Source organism: Stegodyphus dumicola, chromosome 12 (genome assembly GCF_044657685.1).
Source record: "Stegodyphus dumicola isolate Sdum_Otavi_A_Nest chromosome 12, ASM4465768v1".
NCBI lineage: Eukaryota > Metazoa > Arthropoda > Arachnida > Araneae > Eresidae > Stegodyphus > Stegodyphus dumicola.
Genome location: NC_140779.1, coordinates 14952267 through 14968109, shown reverse-complemented (window position 1 = coordinate 14968109; position 15843 = coordinate 14952267). Strand labels below are relative to the sequence as shown.

The following is a 15843-nucleotide window of genomic DNA, read 5'->3' as shown; positions in this document are numbered from 1 at the left end:
CCAATTTTTAGTAGTTTATCTCAGTCGTTGGATTTTTTACAGAATTATGTTCTTTTTGAAATGCATCTACGCTTAATGGAATTAAGCTTTTCGGCGGGAAAAGATTCCCAATTTAGGACTGGTTACAGGCAGCGTCAAGAAAAGATTAATTAAATTTTATAGCTGAAAAATTACGAATAAATAACATTTATGACTAAAATTTTGATACAGGTTACCTCCTTGTAACAAGCTCTTAAAATATTTAAAAAGCACTAAAATAATGTAAGACAGAACTGAAAAAATAAAACAATTACTAAATACAATGTAGTTTTTATACACAATAAAAGGTAAACCATACCCAAAAAGTGTTGTTTTTCAGAACATTGATTTATTTATACAAGGAGGTGTAAAAACTTTTATTACAAACATGACTTAAGGAACTAATTTCAGATCAATTCAGTTAGGAATTTATACAGAGTTTTTCCAACCGAGGCTCAATTCGGAATACAAATGCCAAGACTGAGTTGGGAAAGGATTGCATTAGTACTAAACTCTTTTGCCAGCCTTATAAAAAATGTCTTTGTACTACTTGTTGTTATTCGCACAGTTTCTGTCCTTTTGTTACTAGTAACACCTTCCAAAAATCAATCCTGTTTGCGTCATTTAAAAATTAACCCGTATTGTGCCATTATGTAAGAGTAATATTGCGGACACTTCTTGTCCAATGACCGTTCAAAATTTAAACAAACATAAATAACACATTGCTAAAGGGCGCAATCACTTTTGCTGTGCTAAGATGTGCTGTCTCATCGCTTTGTTCTCTGTGTCATCCGTTGCCAAAAATACGTAATAGGTATTCTAAGAAAAATTATGGGGAATTTTATGTATATGTATTGTGGAATTAATATGTAATTCCTTATCGTAATAAGGAACAAAATAGGAGAAACATATCTCTCAACATGCTGTTGCTGCATTCAGTAAGCATTGATAATAAGCTTACTGCATTTTAAGAAAATCCCGACTGAAATCGTTAACCCTTTGCGGCACAGTGTGTCCGGTCCGGACACACCTAAAAATTGCCTTCTGTGCGCACAGAAAAATTGAATGAAAAAGGATTTATAGGTTACTCTGAACCTTCTTTATTTATAGTAGATGGCAGCTCAACACAAAACAGTCCATACATTTTAGCTATGTTTAGTTTTTTAAGACCCTCATTTTTCAAAGAAATCTTCCAGATTAATTTTAGGGTATAAAAGGAATTGTTTGAAAAGAAATTTCTATGTTGTTTTTTGGCAGTATGCTGATCTCCTTATTCTATACTAGTTTTAAAATTTTTACCTTGAAATCTTGGCTAAAATCAAACGGCGAACCCTAGGTGTGCCCAGACCGGGCTCACCGATAATCTAGGGCAATTGAGAGTCTGTATTTTTTGTTTCTTCGCATCTCATCGGTCAGTTCATTGACAACAATGCTCATTTCAGCATTCTTTTCGAAGCTCTATTCAATCAGTGTAGTGGGCACACCCACAGAATTAAACGATAAGTGTTATTTTACTTCACAAAATTTTACTTGGGTACTCTATGTCTAATTAGACTGCCTACTTTTTTTTAAAATCAAAATTCCAACTTTAAAAGGTAGGTGCCGGAAAGGGTTAATCGTAATGACAAAATTTTGCAGTTTGCCTCTTCCTGCTTAGTGATTACCGTGTAAGAATTATGTTAATTTTATTAACAGTTCCTTTTCTGCCGATTCTTAACTTCAACTTACTACTTCCGGCCAGAACGTAGTTTTAGATTCACGTTTGAATACATAATGAGGAAGAGGGGTATTTAACCGCAAAGCTCTTCGGTCTTAGCGAGAGAGTTACCAGGTATCCTGTCTGCACGCGTCCGCCTTTTCAGGCTGCTCTCTCGTAAGCTATTATTACGCTCATCCGTACTTAGGTCCTTGATAGCTTGATAGCAGTCAATTAGCGTTAAGGGGCCAACTCGGTTAGAATCTTGACAGCTTCGGTTATATCACGTTTTAGTTTATATTAGTTTTAGTTTACTTCTTAGCTTCTTAAGTTCAAACCCAAGTGTCGGCTTTTATTGTACACTCCAAGAAGGAGTTCTGTTAAATCTTATCTGAATAATAAAGGGTTATTTACCCTTCCATCTTGTTCTTTCTTGTCACACGAACTCAAGCGATTGTTCGCTTATCAGTTCTTAATATTTTTCAAGTCTAACTGTAATTTAGCAAAGTGAGGAACTCTACAACCGCTTAACTGATGCACTGCTCAGTGCTTAGTACTGTACTGTGATCACTGCTTACTGCTATACTTCTTGCTTTACTGCTTTTTGCTTAGTAATTACCAAAATCTGAAAGTGTCCTTTTCTTTTGTAAAAAAATAATGATATTTTTTTTCCGATGAGATTTTTTTCTGGGGACAGTTTTTCCGCGTCTGATAAAAAAAATAATCTTCCAGTAATGCATATTTTGGATAATTTTTGATACATCAGTTTTCGTTATGAAATACTGCAAATTATTGATTTGTTATGTAAAAGGAGGAAATGTTATCAACTTGTACTTTCATTCCCAGATGTGTTGCTGAGAGTCAAAAGTCTTTTGCCCTTGGAGTTCAGTGGATCGCTGTCAGACTTCTTGGTAAGTTTCCTTTTCTGCACACCGTTCTTAACCTTCGTTTACAAAACAGACCTTAATAAAATTAATCACATAAAAATTTTAATCATGTAGTATCAATTTGAAAAATATGGCTATCATTCATTTTTTGCTTATTTGTTCCTTTTCTCGAGTTTTCAAATTTCATAGCTCTTTAAAAAGGCCTCTCTGACTAACAGGAGTCAATTTTTATCACCGTATTAAATTACTAAATAAATTAAGTTGATTCAATTTGAGCAAATTTTCTTTTGATCCAAACACGTTTCTGATTTACTATATGAAAACATAAATGATGAAACTTTTAAAAAATCAGAAGTTAATCATCATATAATCCGGACGCTAAATGTTAAACTGGATTTTATTTGGAAGATAGAAATTGATTATATTATTTTTTGATAATATGAATTTCCTAGAAATTTATTATCAAGCTGATTCGTTTAAAAACCAAACCTTGTACAATCATTTAACCATAATCTTGTTGAATATCAAATTTAAGATGTATTCATTTAAAAAAATCTAAAGGTTTTATTCTGAACATATAATACTTTTAAAAACATTTTTTGGGATATTTTTTTTTAATATAGATTATTATTTTTCTTCTGAATTTAAACATTTCAGGAACATTCCTATGACATTTTAATTTATCAATATTGATAATTTTATTTAACACTTTAACTTCGTATAAAAACAACTTCGCAGTTTTTTTAACACAAAATATTTGATTATTTATGTTATTCATGTTCTAATATCCTAAGACAATTTTCAGATTTCAAAATACAATAAAATCACACTTATAAATAAATAAAAAAAATGCTTATTCAGCAATGTTCAGCTCGAAAAATTTCGTTGCCTTTCTTGAATGCCAAACAAAAATTTCCTTAATTTTTAACTTTTGATCTCGTAGTTTGTTTTCCCCACCTCCTAGGAAAAATATAGCTTTGCTTTTGCACGAATCAAGCAAAAGGCCTAGTCTCTAAAAGACGGCAAATATTTTGAAAGCTTGTATTATCTAAGCATCTTTATTGCTACTGAATTTTTTTTTTTCCTAGGTACCATTCCGGCCCCTATTTTGTTCGGCTCCTTGATTGATCTGAGTTGCGAATTGTGGCAAGATACATGCAACGAGCAAGGTGCATGTCTCTTCTATGATAACCAACTAATGAGTACGAACGTCCTCATTTTGGCGTGCGTTCTGAAGTCTCTGTCTTGCGTATTCTTCTTTTTTGCTTGGTTACTCTACTGTCCACCAGGAGGCGTAGAAGACAGCGGCGAGAATGAAACTAAAGCAGAAATATGCACAGTTATGGATGCTGGCCACAAAGACATTCTTACATCTGATTCCTTTGCTGTGAGCAAGGGAGAATCTGACATAAAAATATTGAATGGAAACATAATTTGAACCTTTAAAACGATTTCCATTGTCAATATACCATCAAAGAATATTTAAAACCCATGTTTCGGGCTATTTATACATCATTTGTATGACTTTGAAGTGCAGTCATTTTAAAATTATCATGCTTTAGTCAGATTATCCTGAAAAGCATGTTAGAGAACTGACAAACAGAACAGAATGTCAAATGTATATATTACATGTTTTTTTCCAATGTACAAAATATATTCATGGCAAATACTTATACTTTATTATATAACGTATTTCTTGAAAGCCTGTTTACAGTTTGTACTCGTATAGGAAGTATGAATGAGTTGATATTTTAAATTTCGCCACTTCAGATCTCGTTTTTATCGTAAATATATATCTCAGAAGGTGGGAAATTGTGATCTTTTTATTGTAAGGTATTCTATCTTTATATAATTGATTCAATAACTTTAAAATGGATCATCTCGAGGTAGATACTTTAAACAACTTGCACTCTTTCTCAGGTTTGTAACTTGATACTGAAAGATTTCAACTCGCAATCTACTTCCTGTTATGTTGACATTTTGTAAAAAAAAAAACTCGAGCTGCGTGAAGAAAGAAATTGCTTCGAATCATCTTCAATGTTCCGTGCTTGTAATAAGCTGTTTGTAAATAGATTTTGCCTTTTATATTGTATATGAACGAAAATTTCAGTACTCTCTACAAAATAATGCGGATTTTTTTTTTCTTTCGCTTTTGTCAACAGTAACGTTATTTAAATGTTGTATTATTGATTCAAATTATTTATCACAGTTTTATGATCTAGAACATATATTTCTGTTACATAATGTCGATCGAAAAGTAATTCAGGATCCTGACCGGGGCAATTAATGTTGTATAAATTTAGTTTGTAATAAAGTGTCCATAATTTTTATGATTCTTTTTAGATTCCTGGCAAAATTTAATTTTATCATATGGGGACAATACCTGGATTTTCAGGAGGATGAGGAATAATTTCTCATTTATAAGGATTAAAAATTTACAAAATTATTTGTGCAGGATGTGATATAGCATTATCATCACCATTAATATTGTTATGGACTGTAGCTACGAAATAACGAAACTAATTTTCTTTTAAATCCATCTTTTATTTTATTCGAAAATTAACCGCTTAATTAGCAGCCATTCAAAAATCCAAGCAACAAAATTTTCATCGAACAAGCTAATAAAAAAGAATTGCAAAAAACAAACGATATTGACGCATGTGGCGTTACAAGATTCGTTGCTAGGCAACTACGGTAGAGTTTTCGTATCGCAGAGGATCAGCCATGGAGGTAGGAAAGGGAGGAGGGGCCAACCCACGCTAAAAGTGAAGCACTGCTTTGAAGCTTGGGTCACCAGATGGGGTGTTCTTTGTTTACATTCAGAAGCTCGCTTGACAAGATTCTGATAGTATTTCGACACACGACAGTTCCATAGAAGTCGAAAAAGGGACACTTTCGCATGAAAGAAACATTCATAGTATGATGGATAATAGCAATTTGTATAGTTTAGTGACATTTACGCAAAAATCACATCTTGGTTATTTTTCAATAACTAACAACCGCGATTTTGATTATGAATTTGTTTTATAAAATTATAAGCTGTTGCACTACAAAAATATAGATTTTAAGAAAAATGTTATGCTTAAAGAATGAAAAATACCGTACGGTACATTTAAAATTGTATACGTCTTTCGATACCCTTGATAGAGTATTCGCTACTTTTATTTTATTTTCCAAACGTCAAAATGTTTTAAATAAAACAAATGTTTTTGCACATCCATATATTATTGTAACATGTACCTTTTAAAATTTTTAAGAGGAGAGGCTTTACTGCTGCTCATTTTAAACCCATCGTTTTAATTTTATATATCTGAAAAATAATCACTTTGGACTTACACGTTTTATAAATATAAAATTATGTATGTTAAAATATTTGTAATTAGGCACATAGGTCAGATTAAGTTTTTATTAAATAGAGTAACGCATGCAAGGGCTATCTGCCTAAAGAGAGAGATGCCATCGTGGAGGAATTTTGAAGAAAAACTGACCTTTGAGTGAATATTAAAAATAATACTTATAATTTTCATTCAAATTATATTCATATATATATTTTATGTAAAACTTTCGGGTGTATGCTAAATTAGTGTAAATTACTTTACACGAAAAATATAGTGAATGCACAGAAATTAAAGATATGCACATGCCGGAAATGAAAAATAGGAAATATGTATGGGTATTTATGCATGTGCTTGCAAAAAGCATGTATCTGCCTTTGACAAAATACTTAAATATTCATTAAATTATTTATAAATGTATTTGAAATGAAGAATTTATTCACTTATAAACAACTGTGAAAGTACTGCGAAGAAATCTAATGATTAAATGTATCTAATTTATAATAATTATAAATTTTATCTAAATATATAATAACCTTAATATTGAATTGTAAACATAAATTGAAATCCTGTTGACAAATACGTTATAAAACTATTTAAGCAAGAATTGTTCGTATTGGAAAGCAATCTGTTAAAAGTTATTGTAAAGCAAATGCTATGAGATGCGCACTTAGTAATAGAGTTTTGGAATATGTATTGTTGAAATGAAGGGTAAAAAAAAAAATCTGATAAGTATAATTAAAAGAATTATTCCCCTTACATTTTATAATAACTCAGTTACAAGTTTTAAATAATACTCAAAAAAAAAAAAAAAAAAAAAAAAAAAAAACTTATTTTATTCCTTTTCAGAAATGTTCAGAGAAAGTCAAGTACTATTTTATACCTATTTAATTATTAGGAATTAGCGAAATACCTATTTAAAGTATTTTGCTGATTCCTAATAATTCTCTAATTTAAAATGAACCGAATAGAGCATTAATTATAAATTGACTTACATTTTTCGATTTAAAAGATGCCTCAGAAGCCAAAAAATCATGTCATATTTAAGAAAGTATTTTAGGAAGAAGCTCTATAAATAGAAAAGAATAATGCATAATTTTAATATTAAAAATACAATAAACTTTGATCTTAATTTTTGTACCTTAACCGAATAAAATCGAATTACCTTAATTTTTTTTTCTAATGTAATTAACGAAAACTTGTGAAAATATTTCATTCAAATTAAACCATTCTGAGAAAACTGTCCTGTGAAAAGTATAGCATTTAATTCCGTTCAGAATGAAATGTTGTTTAAAAATATGTTGTTTTCACATACTTAGGACTCTGAAGTGTTGTAGAAAAAGAAAATATATACATTTATAAGTATATTTACGACGTAATTACAAAATATTTACATCCGAACGCGTCAAATCCCATAGAACTCAATGGTAAATGACCCAATGTTTTGGTCACCACGTAGGGATCGCCGGTGCTTCAGAGCAGGGTACGGGAGAAACTTGTTTAGGGCGACTCCATCTTACTTCCTACCTTCCTCCATGGGATCAGCAGACGATCAGGCGCCTACAAATATCAATGGCTGAATTGCAGCTTTTTAGATGAATAAAGCCCATTTGACACTATTTACTGAAAACAATGGATTAACTAATTTTTATTTTCGAATAGCTCTGTGGGGTATATTTTAAATTTATAACAATTATTTAAATTTAAAACACCTTTCCTATCTTACCTAGCTTCAACCAGAATGATTTTATAGACCGTTTTGAATACAAATGAGAAGGAGAATAGTATATAAGTCAAGTGACTTCGATAGACGATTCCCGAATAGCGCGCGTTTGCCTTTGGGCTACGACTCTTTAAGTTGCTGTTACGCTCGTCCGTATTACGTGCCTTTTTGGTAGTTCGCTGACTTATTTAATATTACGGGCCAACTAATTTAGCCCTTAATATTAAATAAACCAGCAAACTACCAATTGTATAAGCTTCAGCTAAATCTCTTTACTTAGTTATTAGTTAGTTCTAATTTGTTACATTTTGAGTTTACGCCCAAATGAAGGCTTTGCTATACGCCCGAAGAAAGGGGACGACTGTTAAATCTTACATTGAGTGAATAAAGGGTAATTAACCCTTCTTGAGTTTTTCTTTGTGTTCTTGGACCTAAGCGATTATTCACTTAGCAGTTCACTGGGTTCCACGACACTTAATTTAATAGAAAAAAGTGAAAACCTCTATAACTCAAAATAAACTACGCCTTTCGTCAGCCAGCATATGCATGTCAAAATCGTTTTGGATGCGAACCTGGTTTTGCTATGGATGTCGTTTCTCTTTTCAACACAACCATTTTGTTTTTCAAATTAACACTAGTATAGGAATCTGTAGCTCATCTCCAAATCGCAAGACGCCTTAAAAGAAATTTGCATTTAATTTCTTATGACCAGAGAACTGTAAATCGATATCTTTTGCTGATGCTTTTAGCTACAAGTTCATATGGAATCCAGTATAAGGAAACTTCTTTGTTCATTCCAAACGATTTGTTCTTGTTGACTTTGTGTAGAAAACGCTTCTTCACTATTTTTCACCTTGTAGAGCCGTTAGGTTATTTCGAAGCAGGAGAGATGAAAAATTAGCAATGTCCTTCGCCGTGACGCATATTTCACAAGTGCACATCAGCGTAGCCACTGAGGGAGGGGTTTCGAAAATGGACCAATGAGCTGCTATATTGCGCTTGTGACGCTAAATCTCCGTGCATGTGAGCATATGTTGTTTACGTTTTAATTTGCATTTGTTTCGCAGTTATAAATATATGACAGAATACTAGAAATCTTTTAGTGCTTTCGTTTTCTGAGTTTAATTAATCTCTGACATTTCACTTTCGCGATTTTTATCACGCATTAATATTTGATGTTCACGGCATATTACGTGGATTAAAAGAATTCAAGTGTATATTTTTTTAATTGAGATGAGAATGACTGAAAGTGTTACAATGAATATAGTGTTTTCTTATTTCAGTGCTTGCATTCTTTTGATTTTTAAAGTGTAAGATTCAGAATACATATGATCTGATTATATCCATTGCTAACATTAAAAATTATATGTAAATAAATATGAATATATTCGTTAATATAAGATAAATTCACTCTGTTTGATGAGGATTTCTTGTGTAGACAGCACATTTAAGAGTGAGCAGTTATTAAATGTGAAATTTGACACACTAAATGCATACGAATGCAAATTAGTAAAGTTCCCTTTGACTAAAATTCTGCATTGGTTATCATTTATAGAACATCTTTTTCATATAGACTGCAATGAAAAGAGCTGACTTCTATTTACATATATAATTGGTGTAAATATTTTTCTTATACGCATAGTTTTATGTAAAGATTGCATTTAGGCTCGGATGTTTATCACATATTTCTTTCTTCATCTTATTTACCACGTATTAAGTAATATTTCACATCGATATTTTTGCGAAGTATCCAACATGTGTTTGTATTTATTTCAACCAGGTAGTGAAATCTTCATAATTGCCTGTGTTTGATTTAACTTCGCAATGAAAGTTTCAGAAGCAAAGGTCATGTGACATGACAGAAATATTTCTGGATGCTCATTGGTCCATCCTAGAAGCCACTCCCTCGGTGGCTACACAGATGTGCACTTGTGAAATATGCCGCCAGGACTCGATCCACGGGCCTCTCGAATACGCGTCGAGGTACTGACCACTACACCACGAAGGCACGCTAAGAAGGCGGAAGAAATACCTTATAACCTGAATGAAATAATTCTACCAACATCTTTGATTCATCATCCTCGAAATCGTTTGATCATCTACTTTTAAGATGTTTACAAGATTAAAATTACACTTCGGAACTTCTTTTAAACCTTCTTCAATAGAGACATTTACCGATAGCTCTGATGTAAGTGCTGCAGATTTATTGAAAAAATTTTTCGACCTGCTTTTGCAACATTACAGGTGATGCGAGTGATTTTTTTAGCATATGAAACCATCGACTTGTAGTTAAAATTAAGAAATCTTTGGTTATTTTGAGTTGGGAAATAAAGCACATAACATCAAGAATTTTGCCTGCAGAATAATTTTACTTTTCTTGCACATGAATTTTGGAAGCTAAATTCCTGCATTACTTCTCATTAACCTTATATTAGTCAGGTTTTAAAAGTTATTTTACTTAAGCTGCATTCTATAATGTTGTAATGTTGAAGGCCAGCTTGTGTTTCCAATGTGAGCATTGAAATGACTTCTTATTTCATATACACGTTCAGTTGGAAGACTGAATTTGTACAAATGTAAAAAATTGTCATCTGGTATAAAATGAATTAAAAATTTCGTACATAATTTTCTTGATAGTTGTTGCATTTTTAAATTATAACATTTTAAATAATAATTACTTCTGAAACAGCAACTAGAATCCTCTGTATTTGTAGACGTTATATGTAAAAAAATTCCATACTCGTAGAAAAATTGCTTGATCATGATAAAGTTTAATGTGAGCATCGAAAATTACAATGGTGGTTAAATTTTTATATAACAACCTATTTATTTATTGCTGAAATACATGCCCAGAGCTATATATCTTGCATCGCTCTTTCTGTCAGCAGTGCATGACGATATTCGATCTGACATGATTTACGCATAATATAACGTGACTGTAACATTTTAACATGGCCCATGTGTGTTCCAATGTGGAAAGTATGGACATCCGACACGAGTAAAAAATGACATTTCAGTGACATTCCCTGAGATGTGCATTATCTGCAGAGAAGTTATTACCTTATTGATAGGTAGCTCCTGATAAACATGCTAGCATTAGAAATACTTATACAATAAATCGCGAAATGTCAACATATTAAGCCGTTCGTGTGCCGCAAAGGATCGGTATAGGTGACCTGCTATTATGTTTCATCAAAAAGTAATGTCAGGTGTGAAGAATATGTGCCTTTCTGTAACCACATGAGGAACGCAGAGTTATCTAGGCGTAGTTCACATGTGAATTTTTCTGATATCCAAGACAAAATCGGGATACGTCACTGAAAGTGTGGGGGAAAAAACTGAAATACGAAATAAGTGCAAAAAATTCAACAAATAAAATAGTAGTAACTTAAGCTTATCAGGTTCAATGTTTCTCCTTGTTTGCTTTGGGAACATTCAAGAACCTGACTCGGAACAGGGAGCTTACTAAAGCTATGTTCAATAAATGTGGGAAGTAGACAAGATACACAGGAAGGGTATACGAAACCCTTTATTTTTTACTCTTTACAATGGTTTCCGGACTTCGGAATACAGAGACCAACCACTTGTGGTCTGAACGTAAGAATATAAAAATATTAACTAAACTCTAACTTAACTTTGGAATAATAAACAAGGGCCTACGTGGAAGATTGGCCGTATATTAACAGGAAGCCGTATGTAGTACAGAGAACTGTTAACACTACAATACGTTTAAAATTATCAAGAGGATTAAACCTCTGGCCTGGAAGGCAACCAGCAACCGAGTAAAAACTGCTAAGGCAAGCGGCCTGCTTCTACTAACTCCTTCCTCTCTCTTGCTTGGCAAAAAGCCACAACTTAAGTACTTGGCGTTCGCCAGACAAATTTGCATAAATAAGTTAAAGCTTTTAATTCTGGCCGGAAGTAGAAAATAAGAAGTGATAGTAAAGATTTAAAATAAAATAAACGTTAGTAAAACTTAAGATCCTTACAAGCTAATCGTGATGGTGTCATTAACATGAATTTGACGAAGGTAAAAAGATTGTGATGACCGTTCTTGAAAAGATTGTTCTTAAAAAATAAGTGTATGTGTAATTCTGTATTTGAGATATATTTGTATATTTGTGTATCAGTTGCCAAACGTATCTATCCCTATTGCAATTTACAAGAAATATATTTAAAAAAATCTGATATGGCCAGCTCGGGATCTATTAAAAATTGTGTTATATTCTTCGATTGAAAAATGAATGAGTTGGGTTATGGGTTATTCAATTATGGCAAAGCATACGAGGGCTATCTGCCTAAAGGGAGGGATGCCTTCGTGGAGGACTTTCTAAGGGAAACTGGCTCGTATACACGTTACACATGGGGAAAACCACGAAAACGCCCATGCAGCCAGCCCGTTCGCGGGATTCGAACCTCGGACCGAACTACCAGTGTTCAGCGTCTTTACCGCTCGGCCGCTGGTGAAAAATGAATGATCAACAGCAAATTGATGAACTGTGACGTCAGAGAGACCATATGAAACTTTAAAACCAAAGAAATCCCCTCTCTGAGCGACATTAAATCTTAATATTTTCAGATTTAAAAAAAAATCTTTTAAAAAACGTCTTAAATTTTATTTTTGTTTCCTTCTTTGCTTTTTTGCTTTGTCAAAAGAACGATTATTGTAGCTAAAACTTCTACATTCTGGCGATTGTGGAACTTCCAAACACGCTTGAAACGAAGGTTATGTTTTTTGAATGTGATAGGTTGCCTGCTGCCGAAGTCTGAATATAGCACGACCATTCACTGGGCGGTACAATTTGACAAGCCTGTCAACCAAACTCTTTTTCTATATTTCTACTCAAATTCTATATATTTTTCACGATAATCTGCTTAGACTTCGAAGCACCATAAATATCTCTTTAAAATATAACATACTGTTTTGAATCATTAATGAGTTTTAAGCACTTCGTCGTCCGTAACGCGTCTAGCGCGTTCAAGTGAAACTTCGGCATGGCGGCAGTAACGCGCTTCAAGCGTTCTTCTACATTTTAAAACTTTTAAACGTTTAAAACGCTTTCTAAGTGTTTACTTGTTTGAGTTTTTATTTTTGTTTGTTCTAATACTTCCTAGAGGGCAGTACTAATCACGCATTCTATTTCTAATTGAATTCCCCCCCCCCCGGGGTTTTATGAATATTCGCGCCATTTTACATAAAATACAAGACAGTGAGAGATCTTCAACGTCTACTCAGCAGAAGAGAAAAAATGAGGTTGTGAATTGGAAAGACAAGAAGGATATACGTTTGATGAGTACAGTCCATAATAACTCTATGATTGATATTGAAACACGGAAAAAGAACTGCAAAAAAAAAAAAACAATAATTGTAAAAGATTACAATAACAAAACGGGAGGAGTGGACCGCCTGGATTAGATGTTATCAAATTAATCCTGCTGTTAGAAATAAGCAGAGATATTATTACTTTTCCATTATGCTTCATTTCCTTATGATTTTACTTGATATTCATTGACATTCATCCACTATGAAAGTTATGTATGGAAAGTTATATATGTACAGAGAAAACAACTTTACACGCTGCGAAAAACAAAGGGCCGCCGGGGAGAAATTTTCGCGGACAGGAGAAGACGGCGAAAGGGTTAAATATAAAATTTGAGAAGTTTTGAGTTATATCATAATATGTATTTTCTGAAAATCTGTACAGAGTGTTATGTAAGTATCACTTCCGTTTTATCAATTTTAACCAAAGTCTAATATTTTGTTGCGTCATTGATATAAAGTCTTAAAATACAAAAACTGAAAAATTTTGCATTACATTTTAATGTAGTTTTGTATTGAAAATTGTTATGGGCTTCAGATAAAGTAGTACTTTCGGTTGTCCATTCAAAACTATAATGGCTTCAAATTAAGTGCCATTTCTGGTTGTCTAATTTTATCTAATATCTAATCAACTCTTTTTATGAATACAAAGAGCTTAAACACGGAAAGCAAAAATTTTTGGAAATTTGGTATAAAAGTTATCGCGAATGAAATAATCACCACACACACACACATACAGCAATCACTCCAAAAATAGTCAAAACCTGTTGAAACTACAATTCATGCCTCTTCACTGAAAATTCACTATAAAATTTTTGGACCGAAAATATTACTTCCTTTTATAAGGTATTTCTCCCACTTCCCTAGCGTGCCTTCGTGGTGTAACGGTAGCACGCTGGGCTGGTATTCCAGAGGTCCGTGGTTCGATTCCCGGCGAAGGCGGTTGCTAATTTTTCATCTTGCCTGCTTCCAATAAATCCTAATGACTCTACAAGTGGCGCCCGAACTAAAAGAGTTGTGGATGATGATTCTCCGCACCCAGGATTTGGCGACTATGTCCCTAAAACCATAGTCGCCCTTTAAAAAGGGGAGTATATAAGGTATTTCTCCCACTTCCCTAGCGTGCCTTCGTGGTGTAACGGTAGCACGCTGGGCGGTTATTACAGAGGTCCATGGTTCGATTCCCGGCGAAGGCGGTTGCTAATTTTTCAGCTTGCCTGCTTCCAATAAATCCTAATGACTCTACACATTACCTATGTATACCGGTTAAAGGAAGGTAAAAATGTTAGCTTTATAGTACGATCTTTTCGTCTTTTCAGTACAATTATTACAAAATAGCTTTGATAGGAACACCTTTCCATGTTCTCAACTACTTATAAATAGACAATAAAGATTTATTGAAAGATATAATGTACTCGTAACTTATTCTTAAATGTACATATCGTAGCACAGGTTCTTACTGCACCATACTCGTGTATATCTTTTTAGGATGTAATAGAAAGACAATAAGGAATCTGCTATTTAATAGATTTTACAGGTTCTTGTTTCCATGCTCAGCTGTTTATCACTCACTTAGCTTTTCAAAGTACATATTTCTTTGATTTCATTGTTTCTCATCTCGCGTTCTTCCAAATTTGAGTGAGCTTTTATTTACGAAACCAACAACAACAAAAAAAAAAAAAAGAAAGAAAGAAAGAAAGAAAGAAACTGACTAGTAAAAGTGCATCTAAGATAGTACGTTATAGTTTTCTACTGTGCGCATGTAAAACTTCTGAAGAAATGTTGCTCCTAACTAGATATTCATATTTTCAATTTTACAAATATAAAATTTAATGATTCTTCTTTCACTATTTAAATAGTACCATCGTAAATTTTTGATTTCTAGTAACAAAAATAGGCATTATTCTATTACAGAGACTGTATCCAGATGAGGAAAGCTTGTTTTTCGGTATGCAAGATGTAACATTTTTAAAAGTGATTTAACCCCCCCAAAAAAGTAATAAACAAAGAAAAATATGAAATCTTTCAGATTTTACATTACATCCAAAGGGGCACTTTTTTAACATTTTGTGTGTTACCTTTATTTATTAAATATAATGTTCTTCTCACTTAACTCACACAAAATTCAATTCAGCAGCAATATCACAAAATAATTTTAAAATGAGCATATCTTTAGAATTTCCGATACACAGTCTCGCTCGCGGGAGATATTTTTTTTGGGGGGGGGAGGCACACTGTTGCTTTCTTTGAAATCGTTTTGTTAATCAAAAATTCGTTGAAGTGTTACAAAATAGGAAATCGATAATAAAGCATATTCCAAATTCTAAATGAAGGCTTCCAGATGCCCATATCAAGTGGAGGATTACGTTATTCAAGATGGCCATATTAAGTGGAGAATTACGTTATTCAAAATTTTATGGCTCTAGGTACCGTTGTTTTATCACAATGCATGAAACATACATACATTTATGCAGATTCTTCATTATTTAATCTTTAAACATAGCACAGGGCGATAATATTTGGTGGCAACAATTTAAAAAGTGAAACGGATAGTTAAAGTTTTCGACGCAAAATGCCAATACGAAATTAATAGCCTCTTCTGGGCCCTGTGGGCTAAATCTGAAAGCTTTGAAGTTTTGTGTGTTACCTTTCATTTATTAAATATCATTTTCTTCCCTCTTAAACCATAAAATTCAATTCAACAGCAATATCACAAAATAATTCAAAAGAGCATATCTTCAGAATTTTCGATACACAGTCTCATACGCTGGAAAATATATATATATATATATGTATATGCAATGTTGTCGTTTCTCGCTTTGAAATCGTTGAGTTTATTAATCAAAAATTCGTTAAAGTTTTAC

General features: G+C 32.8%; 1 protein-coding gene and 1 non-coding gene across 4 annotated transcripts in view; both read left to right on the top strand.

Moving 5' to 3' along the window:
* Positions 1-10284, top strand: part of LOC118184064 (solute carrier organic anion transporter family member 4A1-like) — a 128879-nt gene extending 118595 nt beyond the window's left edge. For all 3 annotated transcript variants that reach the window (XM_035353701.2, XM_035353699.2, XM_035353700.2), the window contains 2 exons: positions 2561-2625; positions 3690-10284. In XM_035353701.2, coding sequence (XP_035209592.1) covers positions 2561-2625; positions 3690-4039 — 415 coding nt within the window. In that variant the 3' untranslated portion in view covers positions 4040-10284. The remainder of the gene's footprint in view (positions 1-2560; positions 2626-3689) is intronic.
* A 3565-nt stretch (positions 10285-13849) lies between these two features.
* TRNAT-GGU (transfer RNA threonine (anticodon GGU)) lies at positions 13850-13921 on the top strand. Its single transcript has one exon. It is a non-coding gene; the product is annotated as a tRNA-Thr (tRNA).
* The last annotated feature ends 1922 nt before the right edge of the window (positions 13922-15843 follow it).